Source organism: Anguilla rostrata, chromosome 1 (genome assembly GCF_018555375.3).
Source record: "Anguilla rostrata isolate EN2019 chromosome 1, ASM1855537v3, whole genome shotgun sequence".
Classification (NCBI taxonomy): Eukaryota; Metazoa; Chordata; class Actinopteri; order Anguilliformes; family Anguillidae; genus Anguilla; species Anguilla rostrata.
This window is the reverse complement of record NC_057933.1, coordinates 46301120-46322004: the sequence shown is the minus strand read 5'-3', so window position 1 is coordinate 46322004 and position 20885 is coordinate 46301120. Positions and strand designations below refer to the sequence as shown.

The 20885-nt window shown below is 40.9% G+C and overlaps 2 protein-coding genes across 3 annotated transcripts in view; one reads left to right on the top strand and one right to left on the bottom strand.

Moving 5' to 3' along the window:
- mtbp (MDM2 binding protein) overlaps window positions 1–1334 on the bottom strand; it is a 36379-nt gene extending 35045 nt beyond the window's left edge. The window contains exon 1 of one of the 2 annotated variants that reach the window (XM_064338397.1): window positions 1130–1334. In XM_064338397.1, coding sequence (XP_064194467.1) covers window positions 1130–1202 — 73 coding nt within the window. In that variant the 5' untranslated portion in view covers window positions 1203–1334. The remainder of the gene's footprint in view (window positions 1–1129) is intronic. The other variant, XM_064338386.1, reaches the window with a different exon arrangement.
- A 167-nt stretch (window positions 1335–1501) lies between these two features.
- Window positions 1502–20885, top strand: mrpl13 (mitochondrial ribosomal protein L13). The gene is made up of 7 exons (XM_064338406.1): window positions 1502–1657; window positions 2514–2637; window positions 5828–5921; window positions 6244–6304; window positions 9035–9121; window positions 9796–9917; window positions 20700–20885. Exons 1-7 carry the CDS (start codon window positions 1631–1633, stop codon window positions 20722–20724), a joined length of 540 nt encoding a protein of 179 aa, XP_064194476.1. The 5' UTR covers window positions 1502–1630; the 3' UTR covers window positions 20725–20885.

The window sequence follows — 20885 nt, the reverse complement described above, 5'->3', positions numbered from 1 at the left end:
TACAATTGATCAGTAACTCAATAATTACTCAGGTGATCATGACAATCCAACGTTGACCCCAGGGGGATTTAAATAGTGATGCATGCTGACATTTTGCGTCAAGATAAATTGATGTCCAGGGGAATATTTCACAAGGCAGGATTACTGAGTTTGCTGGATCGCTGCACAGAGTAAAACCCCGGAAGAGCTCTTTTTACTTTAGTCCATGTTCCAGATTTGGGAGGGTTTCAGGATTTACTCAGTGCAGTTATCCAGCTAACTCAGTAATCCTGCTTCGTGAAACAGGGCCCAGAACCATAGTCATTAGTGGCAGGTCGTTATTCGAGCTTGATACAGGATACTTACCTAAAATGGGTAATTGCATGCAATGTGTTTCTGTGGTTACTTGGTTCAACAATCAACCAATAAACTGAATAATACATGTCAGAAGATATAGTTAATTATCCCCAGTTTGTTGTGCGATAGTATTTTCCCATTAATGTCACAAAACTGTTCAGAATTTTCTCATTCCCTCAGGTTACTTTTAATGTATGGTTAAGCGTGCTGTACTTCATCTGTGTCCAAAGCCAAGAAATACTAATGACATAAACGCAGGATTTACCACCAAATATTTTTAATAAAGATCACACTTGTCAGTAGAACAGTCAGATAATTTACATATTTAAGCAACATAAAAGTGAAAAGTTCAATAACCAGCTTAACACGGTTACTGCATCTTGTTTGCAGCTGTTTTCGAGGTGGGAAATCCCTCTTTGCGTCATAAATGTTCCCCGAATTCGGGCACTGCTAAAATAAGCAAGCACGTTTATCCATAAGTTAAAATAATATGTGGGAAAAGTGCTTCAATGTTGTGCAACTAAAGCGGATAGTCGTTGCAAGCAAGCATTGACTAAGCCCCCGTTTTCAGACGCTACTAAACTTGCCAATGCTACTAAATGTACTATCTTAATTGACTGCTCACAAGCATGTATCCAACTGCAAATCACTGATATGCAGTTACCAGAATGTTATGATAGCTAGCGTTCGCATGAGACATTGCTAATAATTCTTAGCTACGACAGCTAATTAATGATAGCTTGCTGTAGCACTTGAGGTAAGGTAAACAGAAGATATTTGAATCTTTACTCACCTGAAAAGCAATTCACTACTTGGCTGTGTTGTTCCGTTAGATTTAAACTAACTACTAGTACGTATCTATCCATTGTCTTTTTAATCGTTCAGCCCACAGAGATGTATCCAGCTAGTCAGGTAGCTTGACGGCTCTCACTGACATCGCAAAAAAAATGAAATTCCGCGCTCTCTGGAAGAAAGGAAGTTGTCATCCTATGACGTTTAGCAGAGCTACCTCAAAATACTCTCGACTTTAAGGCATAACCCCGCTTTCTCTATATCACCACGCATAAAACAAGACAGATAACGCAACCTCAGATGTTTGGTTAACTATATACAGAAAATATCCGAAACGATATACTTAATACAATGTGCAATCAGTAATCCCAAATGGGGAGTACTGACGAAAACGCATTTAAAATAATCAATGGAACTATTCTTTGCTGGATGTGTACATATCGGGCTCTTAACGAGGTTGAACTGGCTGTCACATTGAGGGTCATGCTGAAACGGTTCTGTAATGTCCAGTTTTACTAAATCTGCTCAGGTAAGGTAATTTTATTTGGCTTGTTTGTGACTCAAGTGTGGATTTCTGAAAATGTTTGTGATGTTGATAGTCATATGGTGGGCAGTACATCATCTGGGAAGTTAGAATGCTAACATGTACCTCTATGTTGGAATTGAAGCATCGGCAGATATATAGCTACAGTAGATAGAAAATTGAGATTGTACATCATGTCTCAACATAGACGACCTTAATTTACAGGTGGTCACGTCTATAAAACATACCACCTGCAAGTCAAACCATAATCCTATAAAAACATTGATCTGCAAAATATTGGTATCAAGATTAAACAATGGAACTACAATTTAAGTGCAGACTCGTCAATTGATGTAGGCTCTTGCTATTTAGGTAATTGATCTCTTATGAAGCGAAGTTATATATTTTTATTGAAATAATTGCATTTATCAGTTCACCGTATAACATACACAAGAAAAAATAACATAAGCATGAGAAGTCCTGTTTCAGGCAGTTGTCAATACTTAGAATGTCAATACTCAGCGTTACACTTTTCATAATTAAGTTGGCTTGTGAAGAATATTTGATATTTACATTTGAAAATTAAAGCTCCCTGTTTTTTATTAACATTTCGAAACAGGTTTGCCTGACAAACAGAATTTGTGGTTGAAACGTTACAATAAAATCAGTGAGCTTTCATTTTCTAGTGTGCAATTTCTTTTTCTTCTTCTTCATTGCGCTCTTTTTATCCAGCATCTGGCTTACAAAAGTTTGGATGTGCACACATTTTCTGTGTTCCGTATTTTCTGTGTATTTGTGTACTTGTTAGCTTTTATTATTTTATGTTTACTGCAGTTGTTTGTCCCTCTTGTTGTTCCTCCAGCAATGGGCCTCCTTTGCCAGATCTTGGTTTTTGATAGACGCCAGAATGCAGCCACCAGGAAAGATTGCGACCATGTGTTCAGTTAGACTGCAAGGGAAACACAAACCTATCTACCATGCACTAAGTAAGTGCCTTTACCTTTTAACCCATAACTTACTCCTCTACTATGCAGAATTGGAAAGATGTATCATGAAATTGTGGTATCATTAGTTATAACATCCAGTTCATCAATTAGTAAAAAGTACTTACATTTTTATATCTATGATTACAATGCAAGTGAGTATCATAATCGATTGCTAAAGCTGTGCATTGTAAATGATTGCTGTCCATTGAATTTGATGTATAGTATCCCTCTCTTCTTGCTATTTTAAAAATGGCCACAAAGTGGAGCTAGAACAATATTGTGGGAAGAAGTAAAAGTGTGGTGAATACACTATTCCTGGATCAATTTTCAACCTTAAAAGTTCACCTACCAAAACAAGCATGACTGTAGCAAACATAATGCTGTAAGTCACTTTTTGTGCTGCCATTTATTTGAATTTTAAACCGCAATGACCAGAAATGAGTGTTCAGTTTCTGTCCACATCTTTTTCTCCTTCCCAAGAAACAACAAAAACAAGTTTTTTTAAATGTGTGTTACCTGTTTAAATAAGTGTTGTGTATATTATGCATTGTGTAATCATTATGTAAACACTAATTTATGCTTACGGTATGTCAGCTTCATACTAATGTTCATGTACTCAGACAGTTCAGAAATTATTGATTGAAAAATATACCATTTGCTTGCAATAGCATTTGCTTTTGTTATTTAATTACATATTGTGGTGAACCATAATTAATAATGAATTGAACACAGGCTTTTTAAATTTGTATGTAAGGGTTAAAGAGGTTGTGAGTTATGATCTCACGTTGATGTGATATTGATACAAATCAAGGGAGAGACAGATGCAAAGTGAAGTGCCACAGTATGACAGTTAAACTGTGTTCATGTCAGTGTACATAATGCTGTTTTTAGGGAATGGTAGGCTTGAGGCCTCTCTTTTCATTTTTATTTTTTGTCAAAGAATAACTGTAATTTACCTCATTAAACACAATGTGTAATCTTAGCAACATACTGTAGCAGACCAGGAGATGGGGAATGTTGACAGTGATGCTTATGCCTTTAGGCTAATCTGCAGGGCTAAGATATTGTTTCTGTTTTTCATTTGTCAAAGTGCGCAGACAGGCATATATTGTGTCTGTCATGAGAGGTGGAACTTTCAATGAGAAACTAGGCCTATTTCTCAAGTTTGACACAGATGTCCGGAGGGAGGGTGGGAGGTGTCCAGACAACCGTTCAGCACACTTGTTGCGTTTTTTTTCTCCTTCGGGTGAATGAAACTACTCTGCACACATCTGACCAGCTGTTTCTCTAGCCAAGTTTTTTGTTTTTGTGTAGAACGATCTGTGAAATTATAATTATTATATTTATTATTATTAATAATAATAATAATAATAATAATAATAATAATAAATATAGCCGCAAGCAGCAATTAATGGGGTCCACGGTGCAATATTAATAAATGAAAGAAAACAGAACCATTGTAAAGAGTGAAACTATATCCCACTTGTTATATAAAGGTATAGTAAACATGTGGAGCTCAAAAGTTAGTAAAACTGACATTAGTGTAACACTTAAATGGGCTCCTTTCAGCCTTACATCGATGAATTTGCATGAAATCTTGGAATGAATGTTCCAAACAGTGTGTCTGTTGAACTCATGATTATCATGCTTATCTAACAGCCCTTAACATCAATATTTTAATAACAATAAAACACATTTTCATGGAGTTATAGCCATTTTCCTTTTAGGCCATGCCTTTTTTCAACTTTCTTTGCTAATTTTTTCAAAATTAAATAAAAAAACATCTGTGGAGACAAACTCAGGAGCTTGGTTCATACATGCTTCTGGCCAGAATTTGTGGTAGTTGGTCAAACTATGTGGGAGGAATATAATGAATATTAGTTAAAGAGAAGATAATTACCTATATCTTACATTTGTTAAATAAAAATTAAGATCCCCTCTGCTCACAAACATGTTTTTTTATAATTCCTCCTGGAAGCATGACATCACTATACAGACTGTTTTTTGTGGAGAACTTTTCACCAAAACACCATTTTTATATTCTTCCAGTAAAAAAGAAAAAAAAAGAAGAAAAACAACCAAGAGATTAGCATTCACATATTGCTTACTTCAGAGGATTAACACCTATAGAAATACCCCCCATTCCCTACGTTGAAGTACTCTTACTTTGGAGCTAATGACGGTTTTGTTCCCTTTACATTTGAAATTCGGCCTGAGCCTAATCTGCACAGCAACAACTATCTAATGCTTCTTTCAATGTTACATTGAAGGTTTCTTAACTGATGTTATCAGCAGGCTTGTATAATTTGGTAAGTGAAGATCGCGCTTATGATATCTCGCTGGAAACATCAGCAGGCTGGAAAGTGATAGCCGCAGGCTGCCAGAACCGTAGCTCCGAGGCACTGCGTGAACCCGCGCGTGTGCAAGCGGGTCCCATCTGCTTTTCCCCGGCCACGCTTCTCGGCTCTCGATCCCCGCGGCGGCGGGCAGAGGTGGCGGGTGTTCTCCCATTTCCCGCGACCCTGCTGCTCAGCCCCGCGCCGCTTTTAATGGAAGCTTGCCGATGACGGGCGGACGGCCGCACGCGCCGGGAGGAAATGTATCGCAGCCTTTTATGCGTGCGTGCCCTGAGAGAGAGCTGTAAAGATGGAAATGCTCTTTAAGGTTACGCTCCCCTCCCCGTGGCTTCAAACTCGCTGTGGCTGAAACAGAGAGCCCTGACACCTACATGTTTTTCCTCTTCGATTGTAAAACATTTATGCTACACATTCGTTTCATTTATTTTAAATTGGCTAATTCATGATACATCGTAATGCCTTTTACCTATTTCTTCATTCTTTTAGCTGATGTTAATGAATAAATGTGACAAAGGATGTTGCATAACATGTATTTCATAAGATCATGTTTATGCTTATGACCATTGTTTAGACCTGTCAAGGGTATTATGATAATTCACTTCAAGTAAAGTGGTGAATTATTTATTCACACTCTAATATTACTTGCTTATATGTATGTGTATGTATCGATCAAATTATGTCAAATTATTGTGTATTCATGGAAATGCATATAAAAAAAATAGGACGCACAGGATTATGGTCACTGTTTACAAGGTTGGACAGTTACCCACAGCTGTGTTGAGTAATGCATTTGTATGTAATTTTGGCATTGCGTGTGTGCTCACCATCACCAGGTGACTGTGGGGATCACGTAGTCATCATGAACACCAGGCACATTGCATTCTCTGGGAACAAATGGGAACAGAAGGTGTACTCCTCTCACACAGGGTAAGAGCAGCATCCCCCCTCACTGAAGCCGCACTGTTTGCTAAAGGGGTGGGTCGTTCCTGCCCCTGAGGCACCGATGCCGCTTGCTTTTAGCGGTCCCCGCAATCATCACGTCATTCAGAACAGTTGATTGGACATCAGTTGCGCTACTGACGTGCGCGGCAGAATGAAGATCACTGACCGCAGCAGGGCGAAGAGCCAGAAACCGCCCTTCCCGGTTAAAGCATGTGATCTAAACAAGGCGCCTCGCAGCTTCTAACGAGTGCAATCTGTGTGACTGTGTGTACTTCCTGAGCTGAGTCCTCTTGTGTTTTGTTTGAAGATTCCCAGGTGGATTCAAGCAAGTCACAGCAGCCCAGCTTCACCATAAGGACCCCACAGCGGTGAGTGTGAGAGTTTGGGTATGCAGTTGATGCTAATGGGGTACATTCTGGTGCAAACCAGCCACAATGCATAATCAGAACGTAAGAACATAAGAAATGGTTTTTGAGTAAATGAAGAGAAGAGAAACCATCAACAAACAATAAAAATAATCAAACCATAAATTTTAAAAAAATTTATGAATCAACAAAAACTCAATAAAAAACAATAAAACTAAAAACAAAGTCATATAATCTATAAAAAAAAACAATAAAACAAACAAGATAAATAAGTTAAGAGTAATAAATAGTAATAAATAAATAAACAACCGAATAGCTAATTAAAAGACATAAAACTACAGCATATCCAGCCTCACAATCTTCCAGTTGTGGGGGGAGGAGTCTATAATTAAGCAATACAAGCTACTGTTTTTCACACTAGTAAACAGCAGGCAAGGTATGAGGGGTCCCCCACTCCCCTCAAGATAAATCCTTTTATTTGGAACTTTTGCAGTCTCCAATGCACCTGCGGGGAGCACTGTCTCCTAATTTTCTAAACTTTACAATTTTGCAGAACTTTTCTTCAGCTGCACTGAAGAATCGATCGGAAGACTAAGATAATAAATAAAAACAATGAAGTAGGTAATCTAAGATGAGATATTACATATCGACGTATTTCATCGATATCCACGGGACTATTGTCTTGGCATCGTGTTACACTCACAATATAGTGAAAGCGCGGAAAAATACGGTACTTTTTTCTCGATGCCTAAGGCAGCAGCTTTGCGGGAGGATGACTTGTCTCCTGCATTACTATTTCGCTTTGTTCTTGTCAATTCTTTTCTTGCCTCCCAGCTCCTCTAAACCCCACTCGCCCCCCCCCCCCCCCTCACCCCCTCCACTCTTCAAAATTGTTTTCTCCTCCTAAACCAGAGGGATTTTGGAGTGCTCTTTCCAGACACAAGCGCCTCCGTGTAATCAGAGGCACACTGCGACACCGCCGATACGGACGCACATATTGCACCTCTCAGAAAAGTGTGGTCCGCAATCTGGCTGAAAGCCGCCGCTCGCGCATAGATAAACAAACCGCGCGGGCACACGTTACAAATCGGTTCTCTCGTTTTCAGAAGAGGCACTGGACCATCCCGCAGAAATACAAACAGCGTTGCGTAAAAAAGATGTCATTTATCAAAGGAAGGTTAATACAACTACCGCACAACTTATCTGCCCATCTTGTGAAAATACGGGTTTAAGTCATTAATTGTATCTGTATTGGTGCCAACAGAATGATTTTGTGACAGTTTGTTGAAAATCAGCGATGCTCAAATGTACTATAATAATTTGATGCAGACTTTTAAAAAAATGTTTGTATAAACATGATTAGTGCAGGTACAAACACAATATGAAACCATTCTCTCAGAAATATACAGTCACTTTCCGTATGTTTCCATGGCCATGTTTTGACAGAGCCATGTTCGACCGCAGAGTCACCACATCAGTGAATGAAATGAATCTAATAACGTGACCCGGGAGTCTGTTTTCTGCTTTAGGGGTTCTGTCCTTGTTGGCATTTCAAAGAATAGCCACCGACGTGCTGCTTCTGCACAATGAAAAAGATTTACGTATTTCCACTGGACCGAAATAGCCTCGCGGTTCTGTTACATTGATTGACCGTTTCGGGACCCTGGAACTGTGATGTCACGCCCATGGTGAGTGGGGATGATTTTTGTGGGCGGGACCGAGGCCAGAGCAGATGCTCAGATGTTCCACGGAGCACGCCTCTGCCCGGGATTCCTGCCATCTCGCGTCCCTCCGGTACATTAGCTCCTATTAATAAGACAAATGCGTATCTCAGGCACAGTTACTGCAGACGGGTGGGAGTCTGTCAGGAAGAGACCTGCATAATGATCGCACCTGGGAGGCACCTCCAGCACTGTGATGAGCAGTGCGGTCCCCCAATGACAGGCATTCTTCATCTCCATACTGGAGCAGAACACATTAGATTAAGGCATTACCGATGCAGAACGCATCGCATATACATGAAGGACTGTACCCACATCCATCTTTAATTAAGTCATTTATTTATTTATTTGTTTTCAGTACGAGGGAGGTCTTTCCTTTCCTCGGGTAAGGTTTTTTTTTTTTTTAACCAGCACACAAGCATAAAAGGTGGAAAAACACTGTCCGGGCCTGACATCTATCCTGCTCCTGGTAGGCTTGCTCACCAAAAATATGATTCCAGAGCGCACTTTCAAACCGCTAGGCTGTTAGTTTTTACAGTCCGCAGGGGGAAAACTAATCTGCCACGCCGTATCTGTCAGAGGGGGAGAGTTTCCTTTCATTTGTCTGGCCTAAATATTTGTGAGCCGGTTGCGGTCGTGACACGGCTTGCTTGGGAAAAGCAGGACCGCTCTGCCAGAGGGAAAATGAGAAAGCGCGGCCGTTTCCGCGGTTACGTTATGGCACTATAGGAAAGAGGGTCGCTGGGATCCGCGCAGATGATTCACAGAGAGAGAACCTGGACCGGACAGCACCTCTGCTGGCCGTCCAGAACTCAGGACAACAGCTGCGTCCCGTTAATCTGAATTAGAGCTTCGACGATCTCGCGTCCAAGCCACGCAAATTCAGTTTCCCTGAGGTCACTTTTATTTCTGGGCTTGAGGGTTGGATAGATTGCCTATTGGTGGGACTATTTCCCCTTTTTCGAGATTCAAATCTGTCCCGTGTGTGTGTGTGTGTCTCTCTGACCTACAGATCATCAAACTGGCCGTCTATGGGATGCTCCCCAGAAATCTGCACAGGAGGACGATGATGCAGAGGTTGCACCTCTTTCCAGATGATGTAAGCCTCCCCCTGTCCAGCGCCACTCAAACACTTCCCTGCTCTACTCCATCAGAGATTTTTGTTTTCAGGCAAACGCACACATTAATGGGATTCTGGAACCCTGCTGAATTGAGGTGCAGTCATCGCTTGTAGTCTGCCTGATATCCTTTCCCCATGACCTTTTTTTAGTTTTCCATGGCTTGTGTGCTGCTGTATCAGCAAAATACAGCTATGGTTCATCAGTGACATGACTGCTTTGCTTGTTTTTTCATTTCGTATCATTTGATCGCTATTTTTGTTAACATGGCAGTAAGAATCGTAATGAAGAACAGATGCGCTTTTTTGTTTTGGCCTAAATTCAATCAACATCTGTCCTTATGGTTGGCTTAAACATCAAGTTTAAGCAAGGGTTACTCTTTTCAATGCAAACACATTGTTTTCATCAGTTTTGTTATCGCTAAACATGCCGAACTGTTTGCGATGAAAAGAGCTTAACGTCTTAATTTGCTTTTTTGTGAAAGTTTATGGCTTCAGAAGAAAAAATAAAGCTGTGGTTTTCAGCGTGTACAGCTTTTCCATGTGTTTCGCTTTTCAGTGTGCTGTGCTGTCACAACGCGGATAAAGTTTCGGGTTCTGAATTAAGCGAGCCCCTCGAAGGCGCCCGCAGACCAACGTGGGTCTCTGATTTTCAGGTGCTTCCAGACGACGTCCTGCAGAACCTGACCGAAGAGCTCCCTCAGCCCAGGGCTGTTCCCCGGAAACTGAGCGAATATACCCAGGAGGAGCGCGACGCCTTCCCCATGTTATGGACTCCGTAAGTGCCCCCTCCCCCCCCCCCCCCCCGACAGCTTTACGGCGCTCGCCAAAACCAAATTTAATGGTTCGCCTTCTCCTGCGTCCCCACGGAGTGCTCTAGGTGCCCTAAAAGGCGAGGCTGACTAATCATCTTCTGGAGCTAGAGTGTCCCCCCCTCCTGTGCCCACCCCCCCCCCCCCCAGCCCCCCCTGGGGCAGGCTGGAGACCCAGGCGCGGCACGACTGATTTATTGTAATGGAGCCCACGTGTCTCACACAGGATGAGACTGGGTGGTGTTTGGGGGTTGGGTGTGGGGTGTGGGGGCAGTGTTTGGATCGCTGCTCTTCCTGTGTGGAGGCTGTTGTCAGTGTAGCGTGCGGTGCCGAGAAGAAAGCTAGCCTGGAAGTGTGAACACAAACATGCCAGCTCACTCGTCCGCTCACTCGTACTCTAACATTCTCGCTCTCTCGTTCTTTGTTTACTCGTTCGTTCGCTCGCTCAGGCACGCACACCCTTACTCGTGCAGGCACGCTGTCTCATTCGTTTCCTACTTCACCGCCTCACTCGTTCATGCACTCTCTCGCTTTTCGGTGGCTGCCCTCAGCTGCCCTGTTCGCTCAGTTCTCTGAAGGAGCTGGAGGACCCCCCTCCCCTCTTCCCCTGTTCCTCACTCTGCATGCTATCCTGAGCCCGGCTTCCCATACAAATACTTTATCCAGACAGCTGGGTCATTTTTAGCTGCAGTGTTCCTAACTCGCCAACACAGACGAGTGAGCGAAGAAACTAAGAGAAGCCCTACCTTTCTTGCGGTTTGCTTGACAGGGGCAAAAAAAAAGGAACGCTAATACTTTGCAGGCGTTCGTTTTCTCTGTCAATGTGGCGTGATTAAACGGATATCCTTCTCCCCTTTCTGTTTATTAATGTGTAAAAAAAATAAAAAATGTATCGACCGGCTAAGAAATGATTTCATTACCATAAAGCGTGCAGCGTGGAGTGCTGGGGCTCGGGGACGTGATCCATCACAGAGCGTCAGACCAGATGGGAGGAAATTGTGGCCTGGTTGAAGCGCTCACCTTTCATTAAGTGTTAAGACTCAGGCCTCTGAAGGTAAACAAGTGATTGCAATCAAAACCAGATGCAAAACACGGGGACACTTGAAATCGCCAAGGCGGTGACGGGGAGCAGATCTAGGTAGCGGCAATGATTGGATATGAATTGCAGAATCTGAGCTAATGTTGAATAACAAATTCAAGCCAGGGCTTCTTAACTAGGTTTAAGCTTATTCCCCTGTTAGAATTACCGCAGAATGTTCCTTTCATTTCAACTTTGAACTCAGAATAATTGTTAGTAACAAACAAATTCACGGTTGCATCTGAAATGAACAAGGACTTATTGCGTGATTGAATAGGATTGGATCGTGATGACTAAAAGCATTATAAGCCTTGAATTTGATAGCGGTTCAATTAAGGACAAACCACAGCTCTGCTTTTAATCTAGGCTTTACTGTGCTCTGTGTGGGGACTCTGCTTGTGCTTGTGTTGCATTATATTACATTCTGTGTTGTTAAATGAACAGAAGCACATTCGACTTTCAAACAATGAACACTCACTTACGCTTCTTCAGAGAAATTACAGACTTGATTCTCTTCCATTCCTTTTGTGATATACTGTGAAGGACACATATAATAACCCAGGAGACCATGCACACTTTTTTGTGATGTCGGTTTCTCGTAATTGAATAATTCGATGAAAGGACATAACAAATCCAAATCTTAATGGCCAATCCATGGAAAAGGTTTTACTTTCAGTGGAGATGAACCAAATTCTTCATTAGTCTATTTTCTCATGTATCCATTTTTACTGGAGGGCTTGTGCATTTGAAACATGCTTTGCTTGCCTGTCTTGCTGCTTGGTGAGAATATTTGTCCCACTCGAATGTTTCCTGAGGTCTGAAGAAGTTCTCCTGGGTATATTTACAATTACTATTTGAGGGCTTCACAGCAAGAGGGTCTAATGCAACTAGTCTAAAGGCCTTCAGGGATCCTTGTAATTGAAAGGTATTACTGGCTTTAAATTAATTTTTACTTACCCTTTTCAGCATGTTCCCCTTGGGTGTTTTCATGTTATTATCTTAAGTGCTGTTTTTGTCAGGTAAATGTCTTTAAAACAATGTTAATCTTTTATTCACATTTTTTTTTTCTTTTTTTTTGCAAAAGTAGGAAAGATACATTTTGCAAAGAGCTCAGCTTGGTGAATCTCTGGGATATAATATTTTGTTGGGGTTAATGATTTGGCATTGGCCTCACTGATTAACCATTATATACACTACATGGCCAAAAGTATATGGACACCTGACATCCAACATCTCATCCAAAATTATGGGCATTAATATGGGGGTTGTCCACCCTTTGCTGCTATAACAACCCCCACTCTTCTGGGCAGGCTTTATACTACATGTTGGATTATTGCTGCAGGGATTTGCTTCTGTTCAGCCAGAAGAGCATTAATGAGGTTGGACACTGATTTGGTGATTAGGCCTGGCTGGCAGTTGGCTTTCCAATTGATCGCAGAGGTGTTGGATGGGGTTGAGGTCTTGGCTCTGTGCAGGCCAGTTCTGTTTCTGTTGCCACAAAGTTGGAAGCACAGTATCATCTAAAATGTCATTGCATTAAGATTTACCTTCACTAGAACTAAGGGGCCTAGCCCAAACCATGAAAAAAAGCCCCAGACCAGGGGGTGTCCAGATACCTTTGGTCATATAGTGTTATATATAATATTTAGTATCTGTTCAATTTCTCTATTTTATCAATACCATGTACATTTAAATAGGTCAAGAACACCAGCACCTCTCCAGAAACTTTAAGCCTGGAGGTAGGTAGGTGTTTCTGGTACAGCTGATCTGGTCATTCGCAAGTTCACAGCAGCTCTTATCTAAACCATTACACAGAGCAGGATCACTGTGCTCCTATTAAAAATACTACTCTCTTTTCTACACTGTTTACACAGCACAGGAAATGTGTGGGTGAAAAACAAAAACAAGCCAAATTAGTTTGTACTAAGAGAAAGAGTGCACATATGTCAAGTCTCTTGCTGGTGCTGGACTGAAATTTAGTTATTAAAAAAGTTGTTTTTTCTTAATTACTGAAAAAACAATGTTGTGGAGCTGTGAAGCGGCTTCTGGCTAATATGCTAGGTGTAAATACAATAACGCAGGTGGCATCCATGGAGGGAAGATTCAGTTGGCTGGAGTTTCATCTAGACTCATGTTCGACTCATAGCCTGACCTCCATTGCCAGCTACATATCAGTAAATTTGATGCTAGCTAGCTTACCTTTTTTGGCCAGCTTACATTAGTTCTAAAAAAAAGGGGAGTAACATGTTGGTATTAGCTAGTTATTAGCTAGTAGTTTTGTGTTCAAATTGTTTTAAGAAAGCACTTAGCACAGTTTGATAACAAAACAAAATAGTGAGATAGGACTTTTGTTTTCTTAATGACTCGCACATAAATTTAGATAGCCACAGCAAACTGTGAAAAGTTTCAATCCAAACTAAACAAAATAATGGCATTTTTTAAAATTCCCCCTCAATTTTCTATGGAATCATCAGTGTTGCCTTTTAAGTTACCACCAGTTCACTTGCAGGCACAAGGAGAACTGCAGCTGGAGTATTTGCACTCCTTTGATTGACTGGTCTTCAAGCCAGCCGAAGCTTTCCGCTCTGTAGCCCACACAGTACTATGGCAGAGTTAGCACCAGCTGGAGGAACATCTCCCACTGGCTTGTGAACACCTGGTGTGTTATTTTAGGGAGTAAGAGAAACCCAAAAATGTATCTTTTATTATGTTTAAAGGAAAAAAATATTAGGATCAAATTAATCGGCAGCTAGTCTCATGCTCCATGTTTAAATAGCATTGTACTGAAATTTTTTAAACCATCAAAAATGTCTTTCCAGTATGTACAGGAGGTATGCTTCAGTGGTTAGGAAGAGCTTCCATATACAGCCTAAAACACTGTACCATGCTATTTTGCACCAACTTGCTGTAGGGTAGCCTCAATGACTGCTTTTATATTGACTGGCAGTCGAAGGAAGACAAGGGAATTCAGAGGTTTCATACTTCCTGGCAAATCCAAAAGTTTCTGGGTTACGAAATTGCTGTGATGCTCAATTATGGCTCCACGACGGTCCTTGTTCGACCACTGTTGCCCACGTGGTTCAGTTCTGGGCTCTGAGAATGTAGAATCTAGTGTGACATCAGCAGTTTTTGCCAGAACTTCAGTCTTAAGTGCCTTATGTAAGAATGTACTCCTATTACCAACAGCGCACCAGTTTGCTATATTTTTAATGGTACCCACCATCATTTTTCAATTTTCTCTTAATTGCTTCCCAGAAATATAGCAGAATATTCCATGTAAATTGTTTTAAAACGGTTGCATTTCCTAATTTGTTTTTAGTGATATTTTAATTATTTCCAAATCCACTTTCTCCCTTCAGCGTATGTCGGTATACACAAGTAAATGTAACTGCTGCTTTAGAGCCTCCAGACCACTATTTGAAAAAAAAACTGCATAGCCTGTCTCTGTAATTTTCTTTCTGCAATGTGAACCAGTCCGTAAGCAAAACCACAACTTTCCCCGGCCACTTATTTCCATAAACTCTTCTGCCTAATCCGTCACAGTATGTTCGGTCGTATCACTGTTAGCAAATAAGCCCTTTGGTGTTCACAATACTTGGTATGTATTCTTAACTTTGTTTACCGTTTTTCTTTGAAATGCTACACTGCTGCTTGTATTCAAGCGTTCACGTACACTAAAATGCCTCGTCTCCACATTGTTCTAATCCGTCGTTTGGAGACGCTCAGAAGTTAGTGAGTGGGGGACTCGAGAGAAAGAGGCCCAGATTCAAAGTTCTGCTGGGACTGTTCTCGTCTTTTCTGCTGCATAATCCTGTGAGGTCCGGGACGTTCTGGAAAAGCAGCGTGGACCATGTAATTAAATGAATCATCAGGAAGAAAGACTGCACATGATAATGAGATTGCCAGCTCTGCTTTTGTAATTAAATTAGTAAAAAGCCTAATGGGAAACTCAGAAAATTAAGGATTAGTAAACTAACATTTGGCAAAGTGGTGAAAGTACACCGGATGTCAAAACTCTCCTCGTGTTCACCTCTCCCAAAACCAACTGCAGTTATAAGATACTGTTGGCTATTCAAAATAATATATGTGCACGAAATACAGCTTTTATATTAAACCATTAGCCACGTGCGAAAAGAGCCAAGACATGCACTGCTCTCTGGGGCAACAGTGGCAGAGCCCTGATCGTATCTGGTTACTGCGTGAGGTATACTGACAGTATTTCTGCACTGCGCACTCAGGCTTTATTACCATAATTTTCATGGCACTCCCCCAATGTCATCCACATTCTCGATATCTCAGCTATTTGCTGATAACTAGAATTAATTCATGGGTCCAGGGCTTGGTTATAGGCCGTACATTAGAATTTTTATTCAATGTGAATGCAGAAAAAAGGGGGAGGCGGTAGATGGGGGGGAAAAACATATATTCGGATACAATTTGCAGCCTTAGTGAACATAACAGAAATGGAATCGGCGCCTTCATAAATATGTATTTACAACATGCACTGTAGGCTCGTGGGTTGAAAAGGGCACTATATCTTCCTGGCCATTAATGCACACTGCCTCTCGGCAGCCGATGAGATTGAGTGGCACTTTTCCGCTTCTCTTAATGTGACGGGGCACCTTGCCCAGAGGCGGCGGGGCCGCCACACTCCATCAGCCTGAGAGATGGCTCCCGCCCGCGCTGCGCGTCCTGTCCCCGGAGCTACGGCCTGGATCGATGGTCCCTCTGGGGCCGCTGCTCAGCTTTTAGAGATGGCTGATATTTCCCCCTACGGGACATCTCATCGTTTTGTCACCAGGTCTCCCGCCAATCAGGACGGCCAATACTTTGACTGAGTGGGCGTCTCACTTAAGCACTCGGGTCTGTCCGCGTTGGTCTCATCACACCACTGTTTCAGACGGTGCAGTGGAATCCATTTGATAAGTTTCAAGACTTATTTTTAGAACATCCAAAGGAAATAGAAAATATTTCAGCATTTGAGAAATACTGGGTATTGTTTCAGCTTGGATTTGAATCGTAGAAAACGTCCTCTTCATGAGCCGTGGTTTAGTACATTTCACACGTGTGAAAGACCTGCACATCGAATGCCAGTCAGAATTTTGTGGAAATGCAAGTGCTGCATGAAGGCTCTAGTGAGTGCATCCAGACAGACTTTAACAAGAGTGTAAAGCATCTGTTCCCAATATGGGCGATATAGAAAAGAAAATAGACAGTTGATGTTTTTACAAGGATTGCTGTGGGATTATTCTGAAGGAATAATAAGACAGTGTAAACACTGGAGTGAGAAACAGTAGGGCCACCATGGCAAGCTTCTTCCTCTGCTTCTCCCAGGGGGCTTCTGGTCTGACTGTGAGTTCTGAGTTCTGTGTGGGCCCTGGTGTCTACAGCTACAATTGTCAAACAGGGCACAGAGCCATGTAAATGTCAGAAGTTTGCTATGTGCACTATAGCGCCACCAATCTGTGAAATATTGTAACTGACCAAAGAGTTCAGCCAACCAAACTTGCCTGGCAAGTTTGTTATAAGCTACAAGTTACCAGCTAAAACTTATTTGAGTGCAAAGGGGGAATTATAATCATAAAAAGTATCCAAACAAAAACATTAGGGTACCAGCACCTACGGCACTTGGTCCCATAATTGTTTCAGAACAGAAAATGTCAGGCGCTAATACAAAGTAGATCCAAGTTAAAAGCCTGGCCTTACAATGGAACAGATAATTGTATTCTGTGCATTTTTGCTAGTGCCTAAAATGAGTCATGGTTTTGATGAAAATCCCAAACATGCTGAAACCGCACATTAATGCGGCACCTCTCCCACAGAACAAGGCAAACAAGGACCTTTATTATACGCAATGTGATGTTCTGACCCACACATGAATGAACTGCATTTGCAATTGACTAAAATGTAAAATGACCAGGTTTTAAAAGAATGTTTCATATGAGAAGCACTGGCTGGTCAGTGTGAGAAACAATGGCGCCTTCAACAGAAATTCTGTGGACATCCAGAATGTTCCACAGAATTTATATTCTGGGCATAAAACAAATGTTATCATACTTTCCAGTCCAGAAAGTTCCAAGTTATTCCTTTGGAGTACAAATAAAGTTTTCATTCTTTACATTGGTTGAACTTTTGTTTCACCCCACCTCTATCTTACATCTCTACTTTAAAGAAGCAGCCCAAGATAACAAGGTGGCTGGGCAGGCAGTGCCTGTGTAAATAAATCCCACACATCCTAAACACGGCTGATTCAATCCTTGCAGAGATTTCAAATGCTGTGATTTTGAGCAGAGCATTAAAGAATTAATTCAGCACCCTTGTTAAAATTTCACAATACAAACTCAATAAAGCATTGTCATTTCCTGTTTCTTACAGAATAATGTTTTGTGGGCTCTGAAAGCAACAAAAAAAGTTGTCGAAATTTATCGATCGAAGTTCACGACAAAAATACATCCAGTATAGATTGAATTTATCCACAAATTGCTTTTGATAAAGGCATCTAGAAACAAAATAATGATCCATTAAATAAAGCACAGTCCTCTGCCCCCCCCCCCCACCCACCCACCCACCCACCCTCACTATGTGATTGAGGGCCTTCACATCTCACAGTGTTGAGGAGACTCTGGAGTGGAGGTGATGGATGTCTGCCAGGATGGGACTGTAGTGGGCTAACAGTCATCCATCCATCTAACACTCCACAGTGAGCTGAATCCCCATTTTTGTATAGAATGGAGCACTGCATTTAACACACATATTTGCATGAATGACTGACCAGGTTTATAGGCTCACATAGGTGAGATGAGTTATGGCTGTTGGTTGAGTCAACATTTGTCCTTAACGTTGACTTTAACACTGTTCCTTCATAATTAATATTCTAATAATACTACTACTAATAATAATAATCATAATCATTTGGCAGTTTTGGTCATTTCTAAGCTTAACTTTGCTGTAAATGCTCCTTATTAGCACTGATCATGATATATTTAATCACACAGAGATGCACAATTTAATCTCAGTTTGCCTTCAGTTCCTCCTGCTATGATTCCAAACACTGCAAACTTTGCAATGGTGTTCCACATCATTTAGGGATGGGAATCTCCCATCTCCCACCCCCCCCCCCCCCCAAAACTTTCATTTTTGTGTTACAGTGGAGAAGTGAATTCATCTGTAACTGTTACATGTAGTCTGACCATGATAGCTCTGCACAGAATCTAGAGGCGTTGCTTGAAGTTTAAGTTTAAATTTATTATGGCAATATTTTTCTTTTCTAGCTAAATTATTGAGCAAAGCTTTACTTTGTCTTTAGTCTTACTCCATTTCCTTTGCCTATGTCTTAGAGTAAAATTGAGCCATATGTGGGCTAGTGTGTGCTCAAAGATTTAATTTTGTAATCCCTGACAGTGACTGGTTTGTTTTCACCACAGGTTTGTCTTTTGATATAAATTTAGAATTAGAATTAGAATTATTTTCACAAGATGACAGAGGTACTGTATGTGCGGAAAGTTGGACCAGCACAAGCACAAATCAAACCTTGCTTTTACTACTTTATTGCGCCTGAGAGAACCTACTAAAAAAAATAAACTACTCAAAGATGTACTTCTATTTCGATCATTATGACCCCATACTGAATTTAAGAATCAAAATAATTATTTTGCTGAGACAAGATTTCCCCCTGAAGAGGAAAAACCAGGTAAACAATTTCAGAACTTGGACAACCACCGTCCGGCAAATCCCCACACAGCGGTTTTAAAGAGTAGAGTAATTAGTGTGACATGCCTGTCAAAATCTCCTGAGGATCTACGTGCTGACCGTTTTTCTTTTTGTTGTTTTTATCTTTCTCACTTGTTCAGCAGCAGTCTCAGATTTCCCCCACCGTAAACACCTGCAGGGAGAGATTATTGCAGTCTTGCAAAGTGTCTCAACAGCTTGGAAACAGAGGGCGTCTGCCACGTAGCGCTACAAGCTATACTGCCACCATGCAGACAAAATAGTCTAGGGGCTTGCTTATTTATTTTATTTGTGTATTTATTTATGTTTGTATGTTTATAGGGCTCTGTGCAGTGCCCTTGCCTGCTTGCCTTTGGAAATTGATATCCTGTGACCTTAAAAAAAGAGCCTCTTTGTAACCGAGGACAAGGATCTTCAGCCTGCTTTCATTGTAGTTCATGAGTTATGTATTTATCATATCTAAAATTCTTATTAGAGTTTTTACTTTTTTTTACCGGGAAAGAGTTCTCACTTTCATTATATTGGCTGCAGTGGATGTTATATCTGTCGGATATAGGCTGTCTGAAGATAAAGTCTGAAATAAAATTGTCATTGGCAATCCATTTAGTTCAAAAACATTTTTTTCTGCATTCCACATCCAAATGATTGACAGTATTGTATACGTTTTATTTCTGCGCACACATCTGCAGTGCATGTTTGCCTTTTTCTCTCAATAAATAGTGTTCAGCATGTATCTTAGAGCACTGCGGGTTTCATTTCCAGCACATGCAGGGTTAACACAGTGTATGTTATGCCCTCCTTGTCTAGAGGTGAGCTGTGAAAGGATTGTATGATAAATTCCTTTCTGAAAGTTTAATCTTTGTCAATAATTACAGGGGGCATCGCGTGTCACTGCTATAATTGTGAATTGGATCATTTTACAGGGCATACCCCATCTGGTCCTATTTAAAGGGAACCTCCCTTGGAAAAAAAATAACTCTATATGCAGAGAATGTGAAATTAAGAATATTGACCTTTTTGTCTTTTTTTATTCGCTGGTGTTGTTCTTGATATCAATTTTTATATTTTGGTTCCCTTTCCAAAACATTTTTATTTGGTTTGATTTGGTCGCAGATGTAGAATACTAATGACTAAAATTTCTGCTGAGACTTTATAGCAACAGCCTATTTCTATTTCATTTTCAAGTGCCAGTTCAAAGAAGTCATCTAGCCAGCTACCTGGCATTGCAAAAACAACTGCTAATATGGCCACTAACCAGTAAACAGTAATGTTAAGCATGAAATTAGAACTGGTAGCAGCTCACCAGTTCTAATCAAAACTTTACACATTGAAAATAAATGCTGATTTGCTGATTGTAACTACGCCAACGATTCGTGGTGTGATCCCAATCTCCTTTATTCATTCAGATTTTCTTAGTAGTGCATGACTCTGCCTAGATTCACCCCTTACTATGTACAAAGGAAAACGCAAGCACATTATGCAAATCACAAACTGTTAAAACAAGAACAGTAAGGGGAAGGCAATCCCACAGTGCATTACAACATGGTGTAGTCTTCAGTCTTTGTTTTTTTTGTATCGTGAACCAAAGTAGATATATTTGTAATTTAGCAACTTCTGTGTTTTGAGTTTGTGTCCTTTTTTTAGTGGAGGTTCCATTTGAGCCAACACCTATGTGATAATCTTAACACTACTTTATTTTTATACTTTATGTATTCTGTTTGCATTTAATGTGTACATGAATACAACATGTATACTGTAGAATTTACACATCTATAGTGCTGAAATTAAATGTAAATTTCAGAAAATATTTCCCAGAGCAGATGCATTCATCACCAATGAGTTAGTGTGTCTACGTGCAATCTTTCAGGGAAGCATTGTTTCAGGCAAGGCCATTTGGTTCAAACATGTACATGTTCTGATTTGGCTGTTTTTGCCTCTCCAGGCCAGAAGACTACAGGATGAAGTGACCAGCCAAGCTGACCATGGTGACTTCAGACTCCCGCATCTCCACGCAGTGTGCTAGCCTCCTAATCAAATCCTCCTTTTTCCAAGGCAGGATTGCACATTTTTCACAAGATGTTTCCATGCTGTTCAAATGTCAAATAAAATAAACCACCCGTTTTTTCAA

What these genes read in the sequence shown, in the direction of transcription:
- mrpl13 (XM_064338406.1), top strand. Translation starts at nt 1,631, where the DNA reads ATGTCCAGTTTTACTAAATCTGCTCAG. An exon ending in GTTTTACTAAATCTGCTCAG is followed by an intron (nt 1,658 to 2,513) that starts GTAAGGTAATTT and finishes TTGTTCCTCCAG; the next exon opens with CAATGGGCCTCCTTTGCCAG. An exon ending in ACCATAAGGACCCCACAGCG is followed by an intron (nt 6,305 to 9,034) that starts GTGAGTGTGAGA and finishes TCTGACCTACAG; the next exon opens with ATCATCAAACTGGCCGTCTA.